Here is a 24,808-nt window from a genome sequence, read left to right on the forward strand (position 1 = left end):
GCAACAGAATGATTCATCTATCTTTTTACCTCACATGGCCATAATGTGGATAAAGTCTTTCCCAGCTAATAATTGTCATGAACGTGAAATATTGTATCCTGCATGTAGCCTTGGATACAGCAGAAAATATTGAAAGGTTTCTCTCATAATAAAAACCCAAGTTAATTCACAAGTTAATGAAACACTTTAACTGTACACCCAGGTTAAAGATATATGTGGTGAGAATAGTAGTTTATTTAAATAAAACTGAAAAACATGTCAAGTGAAAATAAATGCTGGGTCTACACAATTCAGTGTCTTAAAAGCTGAACAAAAAAAGAGATTCCCTCTCCAATTTCAAGACACCACACATATCTCTTTGTACAATTACACCTCTTCCACCTGGATAACTTGTGTTATAATTTGAAACAAACATACTCCTTCAGGCCATTAGAGTTGTGACATTCATGACCAAAGTAAAGTGTTTGTTCTATATGCATGGAAGAGGATTTGAGTAACAACAGTGTCTCAAGCCACTTTAGAAACTAACCTAAACATCTGAGAGATGTTATATATCTAACAAGGCAAGCCAAGTTATTTAACTTTCCACATATTAAGGGGGGTGCACCGTTCCTGGAGATACTGCAATACCAGGTCGATGCGTGGAGTGGACGGAGCAAGCCCCTATTCCATCTCCCTGTTCCAAAAATCAATTTAATATATGGTCCCCGGGTAGGGGACGTATCAGATATTAAACTGATAAGAACAGATTTTTTTTCTTTTTCTTAGTTTATTGGCACTCAATCATCTTTACATTTTCTGGCTTTGAGTAAAAGGTTCACCTATACACCTCAAATATGCCAATAAAATATTAAATAGTTGAGACATTTTCAAACTTTGAGTAAAAGGTTCACATATACACCTCAAATATATACCAATAAAATATCCAAATTGTGAGGACTATAAAACCATTTTTAAGAAAAAGATATATACATTTAGAATAATTTTTTTAAAACAGTCTTGTAGGTAAAATAGCCATTTCCATTGGTTAAAGGTGTTACATTTAGTGTTCATGTGTCCTTTGAAAGCTTCTTTAAAAGTCCGTACAAGGGAGTGCATCAGTTCAAACATATCCATCTTTGTGCAGGAGCGTGGTGAGTCCCTACCAAGTCTCACTCAGCCTGCTCCTCCAAACATTTGATCTCTCGGGATACTGTTGGTGGTCAGCGGAGATCCTCGCCCTGCTGCTCCTTCCCGCCTACCGCACCCGGAGAGCCAGGCCGCTGCTGCCTTGACCTTTGCTGTGGAGCTCCGGCTCCTTCGTCCGAATGGGCACAGAGGCGATTCTTCTTTGTGGCGGTGTCCTAGGCCTGCCGCCCGCAGTTCCGGCCACTTGAACCATTGCTGCAGCCATCCGGATCACCGCCACGGGGGGGATCTGCATGTGCTTCCTTACCAGCAAGTTTCTGGAGGTCCATGTGGCGTCTTTTATGGCGGCTAGGGTGAGCCACTGCTTGGCAAAGTCCTTCGGTGGTATTACAGTTGGGCTCACCCCATACAGCACCAGTTGTGCTGTAAGGACCTCCCTTGCTGGCAAGTACGGGAATTTCAAGGAGCCGGCCATTGCCCACTGGTCTTTGGCAGCACTGCACTCCCAGAGGAGATGCCTCACCGACTCAGGCGCGCCACAACCAGGCCGGGGGCAGGTTGCGTGTGCCGCCATGCCTCGGGAGTGCATGACGGACCTGACCGGGAGGATCTCATGAGCCACCATCCACGACAGGTCCCGGAGTCTGTTTGGGAGAGCAGGGTGGTTCACATTGCGCCAAACAGTTGAGGGCTCACCTAATGCGAGGCCGCGCACTGGACTCACTGGCTCGCGCTCCTGCACAACAGAAATCAAAGAGCGGTGGTTAGTTAAAATATGCAACTCCTCATTTTCCACATTAAAATGCACTAAAAACCTCTGGATAAAACTATATGCCGTCGGTAGGTTAAAAGACACAGGCACCGAGAGGTTTACAGGTTCAATTTTTAGTTTTCTGAGGTACGTCCCCATCCAAAAGCGTGCCATTGCCGCCGTCTTTGGGTTTTTGGATGGGGCTGTGACTATGCCCACATGTATAGCTGTGAACCTGGCCCCTAAGAACAGGTGCAGGTCCGGGACGTCTTTTCCTCCTTTTTCTTTTGTTTTTTTCATGATTGCTCTCTTCAGTTTTTCCATTTTGGACCCCCACAGGAAGTAAAAGATGGCTCTCTCCAGTTCTAAAATCACACTTCTGGGAGGGAAAAAAACAGAACTGATCAGTAAAAGCAAAGGTAAAATCACTGCTTTGGTGATTAAAACCTTCCCTTCCATAGTCAGTCCTCTAAGTCCCCAGAATCCTAGTTTTTGTCTGACTTTCCCTACCATGTCCGGCCAATTTGTTTTCCCTCCCCCCTCCCGATCAAATTTAACACCAAGTATTTTTTGGTCAGTCTGTGTCACGGTCAGGGGGAGTCCTGTCATGTCTGTCGCTGTCCATGGTCCGTGAAACTGGGCTCGTGTCTTTTCTTTGTTTAGTTTTGACCCAGAGGCCCGTCCGAACCAGTCAGTCAAGTCCAGCGTCCTGTTAACAGATAAAAGGTCAGTGCATAAAACATTCACGTCGTCCATATATAAAATACATCTCGTTTCCAGTCCTCCGCTCCCCGGCACTTGCACCCCATTGATTCGTTTGTCCCTTCTCAAGATCTGTGCCAGTGGTTCAATGCAGATAACGTAGAGGAGGGCCGATAACGGACACCCCTGACGGACACCGCAGTTAATGTCCACTGCTTTTGTCAGATGCCCATTAAACAAAATTCTGCTGGTGATGTCCCGGTACAGCAGACCCACCCAAGCTACAAATCTTTCTGGGAACCCCATTTTTTGCAGTACCTGGAAAAGGTACTGGTGCGAGACCCGATCAAAGGCTTTCTCAAAATCTAAGTTTAAAACTACTAGCCTCATGTTTCTGTCTCTCGCATAACAGATGGTGTCTCGGATCAGTACGAGGCTGTCGGTGATCTTCCTCCCCGGAATGGCACAGGCTTGATCCGGGTCAATCACCTCTTCTAAAAACGTGGACATACGTGTTGCTAAAAGTTTACTAAAAAGTTTACAGTCAACATTTAAAAGAGTGATAGGTCTCCAGTTCTTTAGTTCTGTCTTGTCTTTTTGTTTGTGAAGGAGAGTCACTATCCCTACTCTAAAACTGTCAGGAAGTCGGTCGAGTCCTTCAAATTCCATAAAAACAGTGATTAAGTCAGGTGCTAAAAGGTCCCAAAAAGTCAAATAAAATTCTACAGGAAGTCCATCTTGTCCAGGGGACTTCCCAGTTTTAAAACTACAGAGAGAATTATTTAACTCTAAAAGGGTAAAATCCTGGGATAAAAGCACGCTGTTGTTCACTGTTTTATTTAGGAATTTTAAAATTTCATTCATGGTGTCAATTTGAACGTGTTTTTCTTTATACAATTTTTCATAAAAGCTTTCAATTGTCTCTTTAATTTCATCTATAGTTTCGGTTGTGCACCCATTTTCTTTAGTCAATTTTGTGATGGTCCCCCCTTTGTTTATGATTTTCTTGAAGAAATACCTTGTGCACTTTTCCCCCTCCTCAATTTCCCGTTCCTTGCTTCTTAAAATGACACCTTTGCTTTGAATTTCTGATAAAACCGACATTTCTTTTTTTACTTGTTTAATTTCTTCATTAAAATCAATACCTTGTTGGTTAAGGTTAAAATAGCGCTGTAGTCGCTTCTGCAGTCCCATCATGCGTCTGGTTTCCCTATTCTTTTTTTCCTTACCTGCCTGCCTAAAGAAAGTCCGGGTCCTTCCCTTCACCATCTCCCACCAGTGTGCTCGTGTGTCGTAGAAGTCCTGAAGGGTCTGCCACTCTTTGTACTGCTCCCTGTACTGTCTAACTAACTCCCTATCTTCCAAGAGGGAGCAGTTGAGTTTCCACAGACCACTTCCTGATGTCACACCTGAAGGCAGTGAAAGGGTGCAGGAGAGCATGAGGTGATCGGAGAAGAAGACAGGTGTTAGTCTAGCATCAGTTGCTGGGCAGTCCCGTGTAAAAACATAATCTATGCGGGAGGCTCTGGTGCCATCACCACTGAACCAGGTGAAGCCCTCCTCCCTGGGATGCATGGTTTTAAAACAGTCTTGAAGTTTAAAATCCCTGCATATACCCTGTAATAAAACTGATGTTTTGTCTACTTTAAAATCTTCCCCTGTTCTTCTCCTATCTTTCCTACTTAAAATACAGTTAAAATCTCCCCCTACTACTAAAGGTACCCTACCTAGCATGTGGGACTGCAAGTCTTCTAAAAGGTCATACCTGTCATTTTTTTCATTAAAGCCATAAATATTTAAGATTTTAAAATCCTGTCCCATAAAAGTCAAATGTGTTAAAAGCGCCCGACCATTTTTCACCACAGTGCTACCTTTTACCAGAACCTGGGGGTTTTTGATTAAAATGGCCACTCCATCATTTCTGTTTTCATTTGATCCACTCCAAAGGGATGTCTGTGGCCACATCTCCTCCCACTGGCGGTAGTGGTTTAAAAATGGTAAGCCACATTCCTGTAATAAAAACACATCAGACTTAAAGGAACTTAAAAAGGATAAAACACTTTGGGCTCTAACTCTTGACCTCACACTTCTCACATTGATAGTGGAAATGTTGAGAGTCATGAGTATGTTTAAAATGACAAGTACAACATTTTAAAAGAAGCAGGTATCTTAAGAATAAGTAACAAGCACATTTTTATTGCCTTGTTGCTTGTGCTGTAACAGGTTCTCATCGAAAGATCCCCCTACATCCAGGGGGTAAGCTTTGAGAATCTGTCCTCCTGAAAGCAAAGTCTGTGCGCTTTCTGAGTGGAGTTGACTGTAGTGCTACATTTAGAAAGGAACATTCATTAGATGAACTGGAAGAGGAGCCACTGTCCTGATCCACAGGGGGACTGTGATGTTCAGATTCAGCTCTCCCCCTCTTCTCTGAGGCTGATTCAGCCCCAGAGTTGGACAGTTCAGATGCTGTTCTTTTTGAACTAGGTTGGGCATCTGGGAGGGAAGTGGAGCTCTGCTCCTCCTCCACAATATGGAGACTCCTAGTGGAGTCATCATCGGTAGAGGCGGGCCGAACCCCACTGTCTGCCTGATGGCTCCTCCCCAACTCCATGTCAGCTTCAACTGGGTGGGGTCCAGGCCCCTCCCTCTGCCCAACCTCACTGGACTCCTCTCCTCCAATCACAGGTTTTGGAGGGAGATTTGAATTTCCCTCCAAAACAGTTCGCACCTCATTTTCTGTTGGCCCCTTTTCCTCCTGTTTTTTCCTAGCTTTCAGTTTGTTGGCGAAAGACAAAGGACAGTCTCGGAAAAGATGGTCTGTTGCTCCACAAAGGTTACATTTCCTTCCAGTGGTACACTCCTCAAAGGAATGTCCAACTGCTCTGCATTTCCCACACACAATAACTGGACAAGCCTCTGCCAGATGCCCCTGCTCGCCGCATTTGCGGCAGAGTTTTGGTTGACCCTGGTAGTGGATATAGCCTCTGTTATTACCCAGAACAATCATTTGCGGCAAGTGTCTCAGGCCCTGGAAGCCTTGGGGGTCCTCCCATTGTTGAATGGGGACCCTCCAAGCACAGTTCCAGATGCCATCCTCGTCTCTTACCTTGGTTGCCTGGCCTTTAACAGTGCAGAATCTAGCCAACCAGATACAGATGTCTTCTGCATTCACTGTTTCATTAAACATTCTGACAATAACCGTTTTATGGGCATTGTCAGTCAGTTTTTCAACAGCAAATGCAGAAAATTGGCTTTTAACATTTTCAAAACGGGTCCAAAACTCACGGAGCAGAGCTGCAGAGCAAAAACTTACGTCATATCCTTTGTTTGCCGGCAGAGTCAAAATACAATTTATATCGTCGGGCTGAAAGTTCAAAAGGTTCTGGACAAACTTACGTGAGAAGTCTAAACGTGATATTTTAACTTGCTCATCTTTAAAATAAAACCTGACACTGTGGTGCCTCCGCAGGCCGGCATAATTAGCCGACATGGCTGGAGGCACCACAAGCGAGGATAAAAGCTTGTAAAAGAAAAGATAATTTTAAAAGTAAGTTAAAAGGAAACGTGCTACTTAAAAGCTAAATACAAATAAGACGGTTGAGAAAAACACTCAGTAAAAGTACAATATAAACAATGTGCAAATAAGCAAGAACTAGTGCAAATATGCAAAGTACAAATGTCTCCCAAATCGCCAAGGATAGGATCCACAAGGGAAGCAATCCCGCACGCAGGGAGTGATCACTGTCTTAGCCAAAAGGCCGAGAAGCGATGCATGGAAGAGGATTTGAGTAACAACAGTGTCTCAAGCCACTTTAGAAACTAACCTAAACATCTGAGAGATATTATATATCTAACAAGGCAAGCCAAGTTATTTAACTTTCCACATATTAAGGGGGGTGCACCGTTCCTGGAGATACTGCAATACCAGGTCGATGCGTGGAGTGGACGGAGCAAGCCCCTATTCCATCTCCCTGTTCCAAAAATCAATTTAATATATGGTCCCCGGATAGGGGACGTATCAGATATTAAACTGATAAGAACAGATTTTTTCTTTTTCTTAGTTTATTGGCACTCAATCATCTTTACATTTTCTGGCTTTGAGTAAAAGGTTCACATATACACCTCAAATATGCCAATAAAATATTAAATAGTTGAGACATTTTCAAACTTTGAGTAAAAGGTTCACATATTCACCTCAAATATATACCAATAAAATATCCAAATTGTGAGGACTATAAAACCATTTTTAAGAAAAAGATATATACATTTAGAATAATTTTTTTAAAACAGTCTTGTAGGTAAAATAGCCATTTCCATTGGTTAAAGGTGTTACATTTAGTGTTCATGTGTCCTTTGAAAGCTTCTTTAAAAGTCCGTACAAGGGAGTGCATCAGTTCAAACATATCCATCTTTGTGCAGGAGCGTGGTGAGTCCCTACCAAGTCTCACTCAGTCTGCTCCTCCAAACATTTGATCTCTCGGGATACTGTTGGTGGTCAGCGGAGATCCTCGCCCTGCTGCTCCTTCCCGCCTACCGCACCCGGAGAGCCAGGCCGCTGCTGCCTTGACCTTTGCTGTGGAGCTCCGGCTCCTTCGTCCGAATGGGCACAGAGGCGATTCTTCTTTGTGGCGGTGTCCTAGGCCTGCCGCCCGCAGTTCCGGCCACTTGAACCATTGCTGCAGCCATCCGGATCACCGCCACGGGGGGGATCTGCATGTGCTTCCTTACCAGCAAGTTTCTGGAGGTCCATGTGGCGTCTTTTATGGCGGCTAGGGTGAGCCACTGCTTGGCAAAGTCCTTCGGTGGTATTACAGTTGGGCTCACCCCATACAGCACCAGTTGTGCTGTAAGGACCTCCCTTGCTGGCAAGTACGGGAATTTCAAGGAGCCGGCCATTGCCCACTGGTCTTTGGCAGCACTGCACTCCCAGAGGAGATGCCTCACCGACTCAGGCGCGCCACAACCAGGCCGGGGGCAGGTTGCGTGTGCCGCCATGCCTCGGGAGTGCATGACGGACCTGACCGGGAGGATCTCATGAGCCACCATCCACGACAGGTCCCGGAGTCTGTTTGGGAGAGCAGGGTGGTTCACATTGCGCCAAACAGTTGAGGGCTCACCTAATGCGAGGCCGCGCACTGGACTCACTGGCTCGCGCTCCTGCACAACAGAAATCAAAGAGCGGTGGTTACTTAAAATATGCAACTCCTCATTTTCCACATTAAAATGCACTAAAAACCTCTGGATAAAACTATATGCCGTCGGTAGGTTAAAAGACACAGGCACCGAGAGGTTTACAGGTTCAATTTTTAGTTTTCTGAGGTACGTCCCCATCCAAAAGCGTGCCATTGCCGCCGTCTTTGGGTTTTTGGATGGGGCTGTGACTATGCCCACATGTATAGCTGTGAACCTGGCCCCTAAGAACAGGTGCAGGTCCGGGACGTCTTTTCCTCCTTTTTCTTTTGTTTTTTTCATGATTGCTCTCTTCAGTTTTTCCATTTTGGACCCCCACAGGAAGTAAAAGATGGCTCTCTCCAGTTCTAAAATCACACTTCTGGGAGGGAAAAAAACAGAACTGATCAGTAAAAGCAAAGGTAAGATCACTGCTTTGGTGATTAAAACCTTCCCTTCCATAGTCAGTCCTCTAAGTCCCCAGAATCCTAGTTTTTGTCTGACTTTCCCTACCATGTCCGGCCAATTTGTTTTCCCTCCCCCCTCCCGATCAAATTTAACACCAAGTATTTTTTGGTCAGTCTGTGTCACGGTCAGGGGGAGTCCTGTCATGTCTGTCGCTGTCCATGGTCCGTGAAACTGGGCTCGTGTCTTTTCTTTGTTTAGTTTTGACCCAGAGGCCCGTCCGAACCAGTCAGTCAAGTCCAGCGTCCTGTTAACAGATAAAAGGTCAGTGCATAAAACATTCACGTCGTCCATATATAAAATACATCTCGTTTCCAGTCCTCCGCTCCCCGGCACTTGCACCCCATTGATTCGTTTGTCCCTTCTCAAGATCTGTGCCAGTGGTTCAATGCAGATAACGTAGAGGAGGGCCGATAACGGACACCCCTGACGGACACCGCAGTTAATGTCCACTGCTTTTGTCAGATGCCCATTAAACAAAATTCTGCTGGTGATGTCCCGGTACAGCAGACCCACCCAAGCTACAAATCTTTCTGGGAACCCCATTTTTTGCAGTACCTGGAAAAGGTACTGGTGCGAGACCCGATCAAAGGCTTTCTCAAAATCTAAGTTTAAAACTACTAGCCTCATGTTTCTGTCTCTCGCATAACAGATGGTGTCTCGGATCAGTACGAGGCTGTCGGTGATCTTCCTCCCCGGAATGGCACAGGCTTGATCCGGGTCAATCACCTCTTCTAAAAACGTGGACATACGTGTTGCTAAAAGTTTACTAAAAAGTTTACAGTCAACATTTAAAAGAGTGATAGGTCTCCAGTTCTTTAGTTCTGTCTTGTCTTTTTGTTTGTGAAGGAGAGTCACTATCCCTACTCTAAAACTGTCAGGAAGTCGGTCGAGTCCTTCAAATTCCATAAAAACAGTGATTAAGTCAGGTGCTAAAAGGTCCCAAAAAGTCAAATAAAATTCTACAGGAAGTCCATCTTGTCCAGGGGACTTCCCAGTTTTAAAACTACATAGAGAATTATTTAACTCTAAAAGGGTAAAATCCTGGGATAAAAGCACGCTGTTGTTCACCGTTTTATTTAGGAATTTTAAAATTTCATTCATGGTGTCAATTTGAACGTGTTTTTCTTTATACAATTTTTCATAAAAGCTTTCAATTGTCTCTTTAATTTCATCTATAGTTTCGGTTGTGCACCCATTTTCTTTAGTCAATTTTGTGATGGTCCCCCCTTTGTTTATGATTTTCTTGAAGAAATACCTTGTGCACTTTTCCCCCTCCTCAGTTTCCCGTTCCTTGCTTCTTAAAATGACACCTTTGCTTTGAATTTCTGATAAAACCGACATTTCTTTTTTTACTTGTTTAATTTCTTCATTAAAATCAATACCTTGTTGGTTAAGGTTAAAATAGCGCTGTAGTCGCTTCTGCAGTCCCATCATGCGTCTGGTTTCCCTATTCTTTTTTTCCTTACCTGCCTGCCTAAAGAAAGTCCGGGTCCTTCCCTTCACCATCTCCCACCAGTGTGCTCGTGTGTCGTAGAAGTCCTGAAGGGTCTGCCACTCTTTGTACTGCTCCCTGTACTGTCTAACTAACTCCCTATCTTCCAAGAGGGAGCAGTTGAGTTTCCACAGACCACTTCCTGATGTCACACCTGAAGGCAGTGAAAGGGTGCAGGAGAGCATGAGGTGATCGGAGAAGAAGACAGGTGTTAGTCTAGCATCAGTTGCTGGGCAGTCCCGTGTAAAAACATAATCTATGCGGGAGGCTCTGGTGCCATCACCACTGAACCAGGTGAAGCCCTCCTCCCTGGGATGCATGGTTTTAAAACAGTCTTGAAGTTTAAAATCCCTGCATATGCCCTGTAATAAAACTGATGTTTTGTCTACTTTAAAATCTTCCCCTGTTCTTCTCCTATCTTTCCTACTTAAAATACAGTTAAAATCTCCCCCTACTACTAAAGGTACCCTACCTAGCATGTGGGACTGCAAGTCTTCTAAAAGGTCATACCTGTCATTTTTTTCATTAAAGCCATAAATATTTAAGATTTTAAAATCCTGTCCCATAAAAGTCAAATGTGTTAAAAGCGCCCGACCATTTTTCACCACAGTGCTACCTTTTAGCAGAACCTGGGGGTTTTTGATTAAAATGGCCACTCCATCATTTCTGTTTTCATTTGATCCACTCCAAAGGGATGTCTGTGGCCACATCTCCTCCCACTGGCGGTAGTGGTTTAAAAATGGTAAGCCACATTCCTGTAATAAAAACACATCAGACTTAAAGGAACTTAAAAAGGATAAAACACTTTGGGCTCTAACTCTTGACCTCACACTTCTCACATTGATAGTGGAAATGTTGAGAGTCATGAGTATGTTTAAAATGACAAGTACAACATTTTAAAAGAAGCAGGTATCTTAAGAATAAGTAACAAGCACATTTTTATTGCCTTGTTGCTTGTGCTGTAACAGGTTCTCATCGAAAGATCCCCCTACATCCAGGGGGTAAGCTTTGAGAATCTGTCCTCCTGAAAGCAAAGTCTGCGCGCTTTCTGAGTGGAGTTGACTGTAGTGCTACATTTAGAAAGGAACATTCATTAGATGAACTGGAAGAGGAGCCACTGTCCTGATCCACAGGGGGACTGTGATGTTCAGATTCAGCTCTCCCCCTCTTCTCTGAGGCTGATTCAGCCCCAGAGTTGGACAGTTCAGATGCTGTTCTTTTTGAACTAGGTTGGGCATCTGGGAGGGAAGTGGAGCTCTGCTCCTCCTCCACAATATGGAGACTCCTAGTGGAGTCATCATCGGTAGAGGCGGGCCGAACCCCACTGTCTGCCTGATGGCTCCTCCCCAACTCCATGTCAGCTTCAACTGGGTGGGGTCCAGGCCCCTCCCTCTGCCCAACCTCACTGGACTCCTCTCCTCCAATCACAGGTTTTGGAGGGAGATTTGAATTTCCCTCCAAAACAGTTCGCACCTCATTTTCTGTTGGCCCCTTTTCCTCCTGTTTTTTCCTAGCTTTCAGTTTGTTGGCGAAAGACAAAGGACAGTCTCGGAAAAGATGGTCTGTTGCTCCACAAAGGTTACATTTCCTTCCAGTGGTACACTCCTCAAAGGAATGTCCAACTGCTCTGCATTTCCCACACACAATAACTGGACAAGCCTCTGCCAGATGCCCCTGCTCGCCGCATTTGCGGCAGAGTTTTGGTTGACCCTGGTAGTGGATATAGCCTCTGTTATTACCCAGAACAATCATTTGCGGCAAGTGTCTCAGGCCCTGGAAGCCTTGGGGGTCCTCCCATTGTTGAATGGGGACCCTCCAAGCACAGTTCCAGATGCCATCCTCGTCTCTTACCTTGGTTGCCTGGCCTTTAACAGTGCAGAATCTAGCCAACCAGATACAGATGTCTTCTGCATTCACTGTTTCATTAAACATTCTGACAATAACCGTTTTATGGGCATTGTCAGTCAGTTTTTCAACAGCAAATGCAGAAAATTGGCTTTTAACATTTTCAAAACGGGTCCAAAACTCACGGAGCAGAGCTGCAGAGCAAAAACTTACGTCATATCCTTTGTTTGCCGGCAGAGTCAAAATACAATTTATATCGTCGGGCTGAAAGTTCAAATGGTTCTGGACAAACTTACGTGAGAAGTCTAAACGTGATATTTTAACTTGCTCATCTTTAAAATAAAACCTGACACTGTGGTGCCTCCGCAGGCCGGCATAATTAGCCGACATGGCTGGAGGCACCACAAGCGAGGATAAAAGCTTGTAAAAGAAAAGATAATTTTAAAACTAAGTTAAAAGGAAACGTGCTACTTAAAAGATAAATACAAATAAGACGGTTGAGAAAAACACTCAGTAAAAGTACAATATAAACAATGTGCAAATATGCAAAGTACAAAGTACAAATGTCTCCCAAATCGCCAAGGATAGGATCCACAAGGGAAGCAATCCCGCACGCAGGGAGTGATCACTGTCTTAGCCAAAAGGCCGAGAAGCGATACCACAGAACTGGTGAAGGGAGGGGCTCATTCCGGTGACTATGACTTTTACGCGTGGGTTTTGCATTTTTAAAAGATGTGGGAACATTACATGTGAGAAAATTACACTAAATATTCACCGCTATCGTTAGCAAAGATACACAGCCTAGCGCTGCGTTAGAAACACCAAAAAACGAGGATCCTAAACGCCGCGTTGTGCATTTCCGATCACGTGGTGTACGTCTGTCCAATGGGCAGCCGTATCATACGATTTGTTTAAAATTCTAGTTGTGCGTTAATTGGTCGCTAAACTGTTTAATCCGTTAAGTTATTTGATAAATATAGACCGATCCAGCTGTGCCATTTATTTTTCGCACGTTAATGTTTTTAAAAATACAAATTAAACATGACCACATTTTCGAGCAATAACAGAACTATGTCTCCCTCTGCTGGGCGCGACCAACATAACGGGGGAAGGGAAGGCAGAAAAAATGCGAGACAATTATAAGGCCAACAAATCATTCATCGGCAGCATTTCCATTCCAGTGATTTCCCCAGTTTTTACAAAATAATGCATTTCATGCAACGGAACCAATTGTAACAATTTAGTAGGAACTTTCTATAATGCAATAAAATAAGGCTCATTGCGTAAACTTCATTGTGAATTCGAACTTCGACTGGGTATTTTGACTCACACGAAGTTAATTTTTGCAAAGTTAACTTTGCTTGCACGGTCAACTTCAAAATGATTTGCATCAATGCAAGTGTTTTTATATTAGGTAAAAAATATTTGTTTTAGGTCTTCCTAACGCAACGCCCTCGTAATGTCCGTAAGCCCAAGGTTCGCTCTTTAGCTAACAAAAGAAAGCGGAATAACTTGACACCTTTTCACAAAATCGTGAAATTTCCTAATAACATTTGCTAACTTCAAATAGCACCAGCTTATAACGCTAAATGACACTACTGGGAAGTATTTAAAGAGACGCGTTTACTTACTTGACCATTTCTACGTGAGTTGGCGAGAGTCACGTCGTTCCTGGCCTAATGTTGTTCCTTTAACCCAACAGTGGGGGCGCTGCTGTGCTGTCGGCGGCTTCCGTGATCACAAGGCGGGGTGTAGTGTTTATTACTGACATTAACTATTTTAATTGCATCTTCGTCTTTTTCCTACCACACGCAAAAATTTCGACGAGCTGTTGACGAGAATGAATATGGCAATGAATATTCATCTGTGTTTCAGAAAGCGCTCTGTCTCCCTCTGCTGAAACAAATAGAACGCACCACATCCAAATAAGCTAAGAATAAAAGTAGAAAATAAGACAGGTTTTAATTTAACTGAACCACTATATGAAGGAGTTTAACATGGTACACTTGCACATATTTTATGCTATGTTATATACAGACTCCCAATTGATCAATTAAGTCAAACAGGCTGCTGTAATTGAGATCATCATCTTGACTATTTTCAGAAACCTAGAGCCTGATCTTCAACCAAGCAGGGCTGACAAGAGGAAAATGTTTATTTTAACTTGGAACATGGAAACCAAAACACTTCATTAACAATCAGATGTGAAGGGGAGTTACAACAGTTAAAACAATATTGAGTAACATAAGTCACTTTATGATCAAAACCCCTTGTCAAGATCAAGAAATAAATTGATTCATTTTGGTCGAAAATGATATTATAACTGTTGGCAGGTTCAAGGGAAAAAAATAATTAATTATGTAGAGTGCAGGCAAATCAATTGTTCGCTTTCAGATCTTGCGTATTTCCGATCCTAGTTGTTAATTTTCTAACCAGTAGAGGGCGATAACAGAGAAGACCGCTCTTAAAGTGCCGAAATATTCAAATAAGAACAAAAGGGAGTTCCGGGGGAACCACGGCAAGTTATCAGGTCTGTATGAGATGGATAAATATTGTCATTTCTGCTTTAACCGTGTGAACACTTAAAGTTTTACTTTGTGGTAATGTGAAACCCCGTAAGCCCCCCCAAACATTGAAAAATAATAACGTGTAAATGTTTTCGCTCAGGTTTTAAAGAAGTTATCTGTTGTAGAAACAGAATGATTTTGTTCTTTTACTTGTTTTTTTGTCACAGGAATATTGAAATAGTGCAACGTTTTGCCTTGACGTTAACAGAATTTGGCTTTATTAGCAGTGACGATTGTCGACGATCACACAAAAGTCATTGTTATGATTAATTGATTTATTATACTGGTTTCAAAAAACTGCATGGAATTACATCAGAAACGGGGTGCATAGTGCGTCTGTCTCCCAGTAATTACGGACTCATCTTCAGGTCCATGCCAATAATTGGCTTATGTTCCTGTTTAGATAAGTCCCAGCCTCATGAAAACTAGTTCTGTTTTTGAGTCTGGATCTGGTCTTCTGACACAAACTTCAGAAGTACTTCACTGGTGTGTGGGAGGGAACCAGCACCAATGGTGACATCTTGACCACTGAAATCAATATTAGGAGTAATATTAGGAGTACATATTTTCTTCCAGCCAAAACTCCTTGTCCCGAGGCACAACCCCTGTCCATGCCTGCACACTATAACAATCCTGTGTCAGACTTTAAATATATGAGCTAAAATACCAAGGGTCAAAGGAAAGTTGCCATGTTGTGTGAGTTCATTGCCATTGGCCTTTCACTTTGTTTCTGTTGTGAAAACCCATAAAAAATTCCTTTAATTAGAGCTTTGTGCACTTTTTATCTGCAGGTTTTGACCACTTCAGTTTCCATCCACTCATCTGTGTAGCAGTAAACATGGTTAACGTGCACAAAGGTGTTCTTCTTGGATGGCGAGTCCAACTTTATACTGCCAGCATACATTAGTTTATTTTATAACTACATTGTAAGTTTTTCAAAAAGAAAATGTAGGGGGGCCTTTTAAAAGCGCAACATTATTATTGTCCTTATGTGAAAACATTCTTTTCTTTTCTCTCCTATGTTCAATGGGACCAGTGATCCTGCTATGAAAGAGTTCCTCCTCCACCTGGATGAGACTATGGCCCTCGGGAGGAAGTTTATCCTCAAAGACCTTGATGAAACTCACCTTTTTATATTAGCAGAGGTGGTTCAGACTCTGCAGGAGAGAGTTGGCGAGTTGATGGACCAGAATTCCTTTCCTATCACACAAAAATAAACTTTTTTTCCCACAATAATCTTGTCCTCATGAATTATTGGAAAATCTAAATTGCTCATTCGGTTTTCCTACATTTAATGGCAATTTTAACTCTTTTTTTCGACCCTTTTCTACATCAGTAACTTAGAATGAACCCCCCAACCGCTCAGAACTGAAGACACCTTTCAGATGACACAAAATGTCTTCCTGTTGCTGTCAATAGACCAGTTTACCCATTGCTAGACAGCCATTAGACATTATTTACTAGGACTGTGCTTGTAAGCTGCTGTTAAATACACGGCCCAGTTAGGGGACTTACTGAAGAAAGTACAAACTCAGGTGATCCGGTTAATTGTCTACACATCATTCACTGAATCGATGTTTAATGTTGACAGAATGGTTACACATACAGGTATATGATGCTGGTAATAATAAAATGCACTTTTGCATATTCTGTACAGAACATTCACCCACAACTACCATAATTATTGATAAGAGAACAGCAGTTTAATTCAAATCAATTTTTTATTTATATAGCGTCTTTTACAATCAAAATTATTTCTAGGTGCTTTACAGAATCCCAGGGCCTGACCCCCAACAGGCAGCAGTGGCAAGGAAAACCTCCCCTTTAACAGGAAGAAACTGGTGAATTTCTTCTGATGGTAGCCCAGATGTGTTGATGAGGAAGGAATCTTCACAGACACCGAATTGGTTTGAAGAGATGTTTATTGGAGAGAAATGTCAGGCATCAATCGGACACTGCCTCCAGCATCTTTCACAGTTCATTTTGAATTTCTGAGTCCATTCGAACATAGTTGTCAAAAGCGGCGTCTGGATCTGATCGCCAGGCATCACTACATCAATCCAATGAATATCATTGCCTTGGCACAGGTCAATGACAAAGTACAGAAACATTGCACGCTTCCCACTCCGAGCAGGAAAGACACCCATAAAACACAGATTTTGCCATCGGCGCCAAGTTGCGTTTGACGGCACTACGCTTACATACAGACGCACGGAACGCTCGCGCTCGGCTGCTTTGACAATGCACTGCTGTTTGCATTGAAGCCGGTGCCAAGCAAACACATGCATCCTGTGTAACACTAAACATTTTATTGGACAAAATATCAGAAATTATAACAGAAATTATGCAGTCGAGATTCCCACATTTGGGGAATTCGCAAGGGTCAGTACTGCCTCAGTGCAATGGCAGAGCCTCGCCCTGGGTGAACCACCTTCCTGATCATGGTGTCTCCCCTGCCAGGTAAGTATGAGTTGCTGGCCTCACAGTTGAGCCCGCAGTCCTTGCCAACTGGCTTCTTGCTGACGGTGCTGGCAGTCAAAGCCTCCAAAGTACCACAGCTCAAGTACGCTTCAATAGTCACAGATTAGCAACATGTTGATGCTATGCGATGCATTTTCTCCAAATTCAGGTTATGCTTTACTCGGTGACATTTGACTCTTTACAATCACACCCTGGCACGTTCCCTCTCCAGAATAAAGCTGAAATGTCCATTCTATGCCCGTTATTTTTCAAACAAATGGAACCGTTCAAGCACACGCGCTGTGTTTAACAAGATGCCTTTCGCGCAAGAAGGTACAAAAAGGACAACACGCACGTGTCTCTCCTAACCCTGTTAACAACCATGTCCACTTTCTTTGTTTAGTCTTGCTGTCCTTTACAGTTACTGCCACCCCATGGCCTGGAGTGGAAGTAAATGGGCTGTTGGGCACTATTGCATTGCACGCTTCCCACTCCGAGCAGGAAAGACACCCATAAAACACAGATTTTGCCATCGGCGCCAAGTTGCGTTTGACGGCACTACGCTTACATACAGACGCACGGAACGCTCGCGCTCGGCTGCTTTGACAATGCACTGCTGTTTGCATTGAAGCCGGTGCCAAGCAAACACATGCATCCTGTGTAACACTAAACATTTTATTGGACAAAATATCAGGGGAGAGCGCGTACGCAGTCCCCCACTAACAAAAATTATGCAGTCGAGATTCCCACATTTGGGGAATTCGCAAGGGTCAGTACTGCCTCAGTGCAATGGCAGAGCCTCGCCCTGGGTGAACCACCTTCCTGATCATGGTGTCTCCCCTGCCAGGTAAGTATGAGTTGCTGGCCTCACAGTTGAGCCCGCAGTCCTTGCCAACTGGCTTCTTGCTGACGGTGCTGGCAGTCAAAGCCTCCAAAGTACCACAGCTCAAGTACGCTTCAATAGTCACAGATTAGCAACATGTTGATGCTATGCGATGCATTTTCTCCAAATTCAGGTTATGCTTTACTCGGTGACATTTGACTCTTTACAATCACACCCTGGCACGTTCCCTCTCCAGAATAAAGCTGAAATGTCCATTCTATGCCCGTTATTTTTCAAACAAATGGAACCGTTCAAGCACACGCGCTGTGTTTAACAAGATGCCTTTCGCGCAAGAAGGTACAAAAAGGACAACACGCACGTGTCTCTCCTAACCCTGTTAACAACCATGTCCACTTTCTTTGTTTAGTCTTGCTGTCCTTTACAGTTACTGCCACCCCATGGCCTGGAGTGGAAGTAAATGGGCTGTTGGGCACTATTGCATTGCACGCTTCCCACTCCGAGCAGGAAAGACACCCATAAAACACAGATTTTGCCATCGGCGCCAAGTTGCGTTTGACGGCACTACGCTTACATACAGACGCACGGAACGCTCGCGCTCGGCTGCTTTGACAATGCACTGCTGTTTGCATTGAAGCCGGTGCCAAGCAAACACATGCATCCTGTGTAACACTAAACATTTTATTGGACAAAATATCAGGGGAGAGCGCGTACGCAGTCCCCCACTAACAGAAATTATGCAGTCGAGATTCCCACATTTGGGGAATTCGCAAGGGTCAGTACTGCCTCAGTGCAATGGCAGAGCCTCGCCCTGGGTGAACCACCTTCCTGATCATGGTGTCTCCCCTGCCAGGTAAGTATGAGTTGCTGGCCTCACAGTTGAGCCCGCAGTCCTTGCCAACTGGCTTCTTGCTGACGGTGCTGGCAGTCAAAGCCTCCAAAGTACCACAGCTCAAGTACGCTTCAATAGTCACAGATTAGCAACATGTTGATGCTATGCGATGCATTTTCTCCAAATTCAGGTTATGCTTTACTCGGTGACATTTGACTCTTTACAATCACACCCTGGCACGTTCCCTCTCCAGAATAAAGCTGAAATGTCCATTCTATGCCCGTTATTTTTCAAACAAATGGAACCGTTCAAGCACACGCGCTGTGTTTAACAAGATGCCTTTCGCGCAAGAAGGTACAAAAAGGACAACACGCACGTGTCTCTCCTAACCCTGTTAACAACCATGTCCACTTTCTTTGTTTAGTCTTGCTGTCCTTTACAGTTACTGCCACCCCATGGCCTGGAGTGGAAGTAAATGGGCTGTTGGGCACTATTGCATTGCACGCTTCCCACTCCGAGCAGGAAAGACACCCATAAAACACAGATTTTGCCATCGGCGCCAAGTTGCGTTTGACGGCACTACGCTTACATACAGACGCACGGAACGCTCGCGCTCGGCTGCTTTGACAATGCACTGCTGTTTGCATTGAAGCCGGTGCCAAGCAAACACATGCATCCTGTGTAACACTAAACATTTTATTGGACAAAATATCAGGGGAGAGCGCGTACGCAGTCCCCCACTAACAGAAATTATGCAGTCGAGATTCCCACATTTGGGGAATTCGCAAGGGTCAGTACTGCCTCAGTGCAATGGCAGAGCCTCGCCCTGGGTGAACCACCTTCCTGATCATGGTGTCTCCCCTGCCAGGTAAGTATGAGTTGCTGGCCTCACAGTTGAGCCCGCAGTCCTTGCCAACTGGCTTCTTGCTGACGGTGCTGGCAGTCAAAGCCTCCAAAGTACCACAGCTCAAGTACGCTTCAATAGTCACAGATTAGCAACATGTTGATGCTATGCGATGCATTTTCTCCAAATTCAGGTTATGCTTTACTCGGTGACATTTGACTCTTTACAATCACACCCTGGCACGTTCCCTCTCCAGAATAAAGCTGAAATGTCCATTCTATGCCCGTTATTTTTCAAACAAATGGAACCGTTCAAGCACACGCGCTGTGTTTAACAAGATGCCTTTCGCGCAAGAAGGTACAAAAAGGACAACACGCACGTGTCTCTCCTAACCCTGTTAACAACCATGTCCACTTTCTTTGTTTAGTCTTGCTGTCCTTTACAGTTACTGCCACCCCATGGCCTGGAGTGGAAGTAAATGGGCTGTTGGGCACTATTGCATTGCACGCTTCCCACTCCGAGCAGGAAAGACACCCATAAAACACAGATTTTGCCATCGGCGCCAAGTTGCGTTTGACGGCACTACGCTTACATACAGACGCACGGAACGCTCGCGCTCGGCTGCTTTGACAATGCACTGCTGTTTGCATTGAAGCCGGTGCCAAGCAAACACATGCATCCTGTGTAACACTAAACATTTTATTGGACAAAATATCAGGGGAGAGCGCGTACGCAGTCCCCCACTAACAGAAATTATGCAGTCGAGATTCCCACATTTGGGGAATTCGCAAGGGTCAGTACTGCCTCAGTGCAATGGCAGAGCCTCGCCCTGGGTGAACCACCTTCCTGATCATGGTGTCTCCCCTGCCAGGTAAGTATGAGTTGCTGGCCTCACAGTTGAGCCCGCAGTCCTTGCCAACTGGCTTCTTGCTGACGGTGCTGGCAGTCAAAGCCTCCAAAGTACCACAGCTCAAGTACGCTTCAATAGTCACAGATTAGCAACATGTTGATGCTATGCGATGCATTTTCTCCAAATTCAGGTTATGCTTTACTCGGTGACATTTGACTCTTTACAATCACACCCTGGCACGTTCCCTCTCCAGAATAAAGCTGAAATGTCCATTCTATGCCCGTTATTTTTCAAACAAATGGAACCGTTCAAGCACACGCGCTGTGTTTAACAAGATGCCTTTCGCGCAAGAAGGTACAAAAAGGACAACACGCACGTGTCTCTCCTAACCCTGTTAACAACCATGTCCACTTTCTTTGTTTAGTCTTGCTGTCCTTTACAGTTACTGCCACCCCATGGCCTGGAGTGGAAGTAAATGGGCTGTTGGGCACTATTGCATTGCACGCTTCCCACTCCGAGCAGGAAAGACACCCATAAAACACAGATTTTGCCATCGGCGCCAAGTTGCGTTTGACGGCACTACGCTTACATACAGACGCACGGAACGCTCGCGCTCGGCTGCTTTGACAATGCACTGCTGTTTGCATTGAAGCCGGTGCCAAGCAAACACATGCATCCTGTGTAACACTAAACATTTTATTGGACAAAATATCAGGGGAGAGCGCGTACGCAGTCCCCCACTAACAGAAATTATGCAGTCGAGATTCCCACATTTGGGGAATTCGCAAGGGTCAGTACTGCCTCAGTGCAATGGCAGAGCCTCGCCCTGGGTGAACCACCTTCCTGATCATGGTGTCTCCCCTGCCAGGTAAGTATGAGTTGCTGGCCTCACAGTTGAGCCCGCAGTCCTTGCCAACTGGCTTCTTGCTGACGGTGCTGGCAGTCAAAGCCTCCAAAGTACCACAGCTCAAGTACGCTTCAATAGTCACAGATTAGCAACATGTTGATGCTATGCGATGCATTTTCTCCAAATTCAGGTTATGCTTTACTCGGTGACATTTGACTCTTTACAATCACACCCTGGCACGTTCCCTCTCCAGAATAAAGCTGAAATGTCCATTCTATGCCCGTTATTTTTCAAACAAATGGAACCGTTCAAGCACACGCGCTGTGTTTAACAAGATGCCTTTCGCGCAAGAAGGTACAAAAAGGACAACACGCACGTGTCTCTCCTAACCCTGTTAACAACCATGTCCACTTTCTTTGTTTAGTCTTGCTGTCCTTTACAGTTACTGCCACCCCATGGCCTGGAGTGGAAGTAAATGGGCTGTTGGGCACTATTGCATTGCACGCTTCCCACTCCGAGCAGGAAAGACACCCATAAAACACAGATTTTGCCATCGGCGCCAAGTTGCGTTTGACGGCACTACGCTTACATACAGACGCACGGAACGCTCGCGCTCGGCTGCTTTGACAATGCACTGCTGTTTGCATTGAAGCCGGTGCCAAGCAAACACATGCATCCTGTGTAACACTAAACATTTTATTGGACAAAATATCAGGGGAGAGCGCGTACGCAGTCCCCCACTAACAGAAATTATGCAGTCGAGATTCCCACATTTGGGGAATTCGCAAGGGTCAGTACTGCCTCAGTGCAATGGCAGAGCCTCGCCCTGGGTGAACCACCTTCCTGATCATGGTGTCTCCCCTGCCAGGTAAGTATGAGTTGCTGGCCTCACAGTTGAGCCCGCAGTCCTTGCCAACTGGCTTCTTGCTGACGGTGCTGGCAGTCAAAGCCTCCAAAGTACCACAGCTCAAGTACGCTTCAATAGTCACAGATTAGCAACATGTTGATGCTATGCGATGCATTTTCTCCAAATTCAGGTTATGCTTTACTCGGTGACATTTGACTCTTTACAATCACACCCTGGCACGTTCCCTCTCCAGAATAAAGCTGAAATGTCCATTCTATGCCCGTTATTTTTCAAACAAATGGAACCGTTCAAGCACACGCGCTGTGTTTAACAAGATGCCTTTCGCGCAAGAAGGTACAAAAAGGACAACACGCACGTGTCTCTCCTAACCCTGTTAACAACCATGTCCACTTTCTTTGTTTAGTCTTGCTGTCCTTTACAGTTACTGCCACCCCATGGCCTGGAGTGGAAGTAAATGGGCTGTTGGGCACTATTGCATTGCACGCTTCCCACTCCGAGCAGGAAAGACACCCATAAAACACAGATTTTGCCATCGGCGCCAAGTTGCGTTTGACGGCACTACGCTTACATACAGACGCACGGAACGCTCGCGCTCGGCTGCTTTGACAATGCACTGCTGTTTGCATTGAAGCCGGTGCCAAGCAAACACATGCATCCTGTGTAACACTAAACATTTTATTGGACAAAATATCAGGGGAGAGCGCGTACGCAGTCCCCCACTAACAGAAATTATGCAGTCGAGATTCCCACATTTGGGGAATTCGCAAGGGTCAGTACTGCCTCAGTGCAATGGCAGAGCCTCGCCCTGGGTGAACCACCTTCCTGATCATGGTGTCTCCCCTGCCAGGTAAGTATGAGTTGCTGGCCTCACAGTTGAGCCCGCAGTCCTTGCCAACTGGCTTCTTGCTGACGGTGCTGGCAGTCAAAGCCTCCAAAGTACCACAGCTCAAGTACGCTTCAATAGTCACAGATTAGCAACATGTTGATGCTATGCGATGCATTTTCTCCAAATTCAGGTTATGCTTTACTCGGTGACATTTGACTCTTTACAATCACACCCTGGCACGTTCCCTCTCCAGAATAAAGCTGAAATGTCCATTCTATGCCCGTTATTTTTCAAACAAATGGAACCGTTCAAGCACACGCGCTGTGTTTAACAAGATGCCTTTCGCGCAAGAAGGTACAAAAAGGACAACACGCACGTGTCTCTCCTAACCCTGTTAACAACCATGTCCACTTTCTTTGTTTAGTCTTGCTGTCCTTTACAGTTACTGCCACCCCATGGCCTGGAGTGGAAGTAAATGGGCTGTTGGGCACTATTGCATTGCACGCTTCCCACTCCGAGCAGGAAAGACACCCATAAAACACAGATTTTGCCATCGGCGCCAAGTTGCGTTTGACGGCACTACGCTTACATACAGACGCACGGAACGCTCGCGCTCGGCTGCTTTGACAATGCACTGCTGTTTGCATTGAAGCCGGTGCCAAGCAAACACATGCATCCTGTGTAACACTAAACATTTTATTGGACAAAATATCAGGGGAGAGCGCGTACGCAGTCCCCCACTAACAGAAATTATGCAGTCGAGATTCCCACATTTGGGGAATTCGCAAGGGTCAGTACTGCCTCAGTGCAATGGCAGAGCCTCGCCCTGGGTGAACCACCTTCCTGATCATGGTGTCTCCCCTGCCAGGTAAGTATGAGTTGCTGGCCTCACAGTTGAGCCCGCAGTCCTTGCCAACTGGCTTCTTGCTGACGGTGCTGGCAGTCAAAGCCTCCAAAGTACCACAGCTCAAGTACGCTTCAATAGTCACAGATTAGCAACATGTTGATGCTATGCGATGCATTTTCTCCAAATTCAGGTTATGCTTTACTCGGTGACATTTGACTCTTTACAATCACACCCTGGCACGTTCCCTCTCCAGAATAAAGCTGAAATGTCCATTCTATGCCCGTTATTTTTCAAACAAATGGAACCGTTCAAGCACACGCGCTGTGTTTAACAAGATGCCTTTCGCGCAAGAAGGTACAAAAAGGACAACACGCACGTGTCTCTCCTAACCCTGTTAACAACCATGTCCACTTTCTTTGTTTAGTCTTGCTGTCCTTTACAGTTACTGCCACCCCATGGCCTGGAGTGGAAGTAAATGGGCTGTTGGGCACTATTGCATTGCACGCTTCCCACTCCGAGCAGGAAAGACACCCATAAAACACAGATTTTGCCATCGGCGCCAAGTTGCGTTTGACGGCACTACGCTTACATACAGACGCACGGAACGCTCGCGCTCGGCTGCTTTGACAATGCACTGCTGTTTGCATTGAAGCCGGTGCCAAGCAAACACATGCATCCTGTGTAACACTAAACATTTTATTGGACAAAATATCAGGGGAGAGCGCGTACGCAGTCCCCCACTAACAGAAATTATGCAGTCGAGATTCCCACATTTGGGGAATTCGCAAGGGTCAGTACTGCCTCAGTGCAATGGCAGAGCCTCGCCCTGGGTGAACCACCTTCCTGATCATGGTGTCTCCCCTGCCAGGTAAGTATGAGTTGCTGGCCTCACAGTTGAGCCCGCAGTCCTTGCCAACTGGCTTCTTGCTGACGGTGCTGGCAGTCAAAGCCTCCAAAGTACCACAGCTCAAGTACGCTTCAATAGTCACAGATTAGCAACATGTTGATGCTATGCGATGCATTTTCTCCAAATTCAGGTTATGCTTTACTCGGTGACATTTGACTCTTTACAATCACACCCTGGCACGTTCCCTCTCCAGAATAAAGCTGAAATGTCCATTCTATGCCCGTTATTTTTCAAACAAATGGAACCGTTCAAGCACACGCGCTGTGTTTAACAAGATGCCTTTCGCGCAAGAAGGTACAAAAAGGACAACACGCACGTGTCTCTCCTAACCCTGTTAACAACCATGTCCACTTTCTTTGTTTAGTCTTGCTGTCCTTTACAGTTACTGCCACCCCATGGCCTGGAGTGGAAGTAAATGGGCTGTTGGGCACTATTGCATTGCACGCTTCCCACTCCGAGCAGGAAAGACACCCATAAAACACAGATTTTGCCATCGGCGCCAAGTTGCGTTTGACGGCACTACGCTTACATACAGACGCACGGAACGCTCGCGCTCGGCTGCTT

The 24,808-nt window shown here is 45.1% G+C and overlaps 1 protein-coding gene, 1 long non-coding RNA gene, 9 other non-coding genes and 3 pseudogenes across 14 annotated transcripts; 2 read left to right on the plus strand and 12 right to left on the minus strand.

Moving 5' to 3' along the window:
• Window positions 1-596: 596 nt before the first annotated feature.
• On the minus strand, window positions 597-773 carry LOC115249373 (uncharacterized; annotated as a pseudogene).
• A 5,699-nt stretch (window positions 774-6,472) lies between these two features.
• LOC115249372 (uncharacterized) lies at window positions 6,473-6,647 on the minus strand (annotated as a pseudogene).
• A 1,353-nt stretch (window positions 6,648-8,000) lies between these two features.
• LOC115249069 (uncharacterized) lies at window positions 8,001-8,980 on the plus strand. 2 transcript variants are annotated; one of them, XR_003887777.1, is made up of 4 exons: window positions 8,001-8,172; window positions 8,417-8,479; window positions 8,586-8,782; window positions 8,868-8,980. It is a non-coding gene; the product is annotated as an uncharacterized lncRNA (long non-coding RNA). The 2 variants fall into 2 exon arrangements; XR_003887778.1 differs by lacking the exon at window positions 8,001-8,172 and having other exon boundaries at window positions 8,384-8,479.
• A 5,011-nt stretch (window positions 8,981-13,991) lies between these two features.
• On the plus strand, window positions 13,992-15,358 carry LOC115249060 (general transcription factor IIH subunit 5-like). Of its 3 annotated transcripts, none has more exons than XM_029833292.1 (3): window positions 13,992-14,085; window positions 14,914-14,995; window positions 15,159-15,358. In XM_029833292.1, exons 2-3 carry the CDS (start codon window positions 14,961-14,963, stop codon window positions 15,337-15,339), a joined length of 216 nt encoding a protein of 71 aa, XP_029689152.1. In that variant the 5' UTR covers window positions 13,992-14,085; window positions 14,914-14,960; the 3' UTR covers window positions 15,340-15,358. The 3 variants fall into 3 exon arrangements, with proteins under 3 accessions (XP_029689152.1, XP_029689151.1, XP_029689150.1); XM_029833291.1 differs by having other exon boundaries at window positions 14,085-14,170; XM_029833290.1 differs by lacking the exon at window positions 13,992-14,085 and adding an exon at window positions 14,092-14,818.
• A 1,082-nt stretch (window positions 15,359-16,440) lies between these two features.
• LOC115249366 (uncharacterized) lies at window positions 16,441-16,590 on the minus strand (annotated as a pseudogene).
• A 683-nt stretch (window positions 16,591-17,273) lies between these two features.
• Window positions 17,274-17,437, minus strand: LOC115249349 (U1 spliceosomal RNA). The gene has a single exon (XR_003888051.1). It is a non-coding gene; the product is annotated as a U1 spliceosomal RNA (small nuclear RNA).
• Window positions 17,438-18,120: 683 nt separating this feature from the next.
• Window positions 18,121-18,284, minus strand: LOC115249314 (U1 spliceosomal RNA). The gene has a single exon (XR_003888016.1). It is a non-coding gene; the product is annotated as a U1 spliceosomal RNA (small nuclear RNA).
• Window positions 18,285-18,967: 683 nt separating this feature from the next.
• Window positions 18,968-19,131, minus strand: LOC115249315 (U1 spliceosomal RNA). Its single transcript, XR_003888017.1, has one exon. It is a non-coding gene; the product is annotated as a U1 spliceosomal RNA (small nuclear RNA).
• A 683-nt stretch (window positions 19,132-19,814) lies between these two features.
• LOC115249316 (U1 spliceosomal RNA) lies at window positions 19,815-19,978 on the minus strand. Its single transcript, XR_003888018.1, has one exon. It is a non-coding gene; the product is annotated as a U1 spliceosomal RNA (small nuclear RNA).
• A 683-nt stretch (window positions 19,979-20,661) lies between these two features.
• On the minus strand, window positions 20,662-20,825 carry LOC115249317 (U1 spliceosomal RNA). Its single transcript, XR_003888019.1, has one exon. It is a non-coding gene; the product is annotated as a U1 spliceosomal RNA (small nuclear RNA).
• A 683-nt stretch (window positions 20,826-21,508) lies between these two features.
• On the minus strand, window positions 21,509-21,672 carry LOC115249318 (U1 spliceosomal RNA). The gene has a single exon (XR_003888020.1). It is a non-coding gene; the product is annotated as a U1 spliceosomal RNA (small nuclear RNA).
• Window positions 21,673-22,355: 683 nt separating this feature from the next.
• Window positions 22,356-22,519, minus strand: LOC115249319 (U1 spliceosomal RNA). Its single transcript, XR_003888021.1, has one exon. It is a non-coding gene; the product is annotated as a U1 spliceosomal RNA (small nuclear RNA).
• A 683-nt stretch (window positions 22,520-23,202) lies between these two features.
• Window positions 23,203-23,366, minus strand: LOC115249320 (U1 spliceosomal RNA). The gene has a single exon (XR_003888022.1). It is a non-coding gene; the product is annotated as a U1 spliceosomal RNA (small nuclear RNA).
• Window positions 23,367-24,049: 683 nt separating this feature from the next.
• LOC115249321 (U1 spliceosomal RNA) lies at window positions 24,050-24,213 on the minus strand. The gene has a single exon (XR_003888023.1). It is a non-coding gene; the product is annotated as a U1 spliceosomal RNA (small nuclear RNA).
• Window positions 24,214-24,808: the final 595 nt, after the last annotated feature.

Source organism: Takifugu rubripes, chromosome 3 (genome assembly GCF_901000725.2).
Source record: "Takifugu rubripes chromosome 3, fTakRub1.2, whole genome shotgun sequence".
Classification (NCBI taxonomy): domain Eukaryota; kingdom Metazoa; phylum Chordata; class Actinopteri; order Tetraodontiformes; family Tetraodontidae; genus Takifugu; species Takifugu rubripes.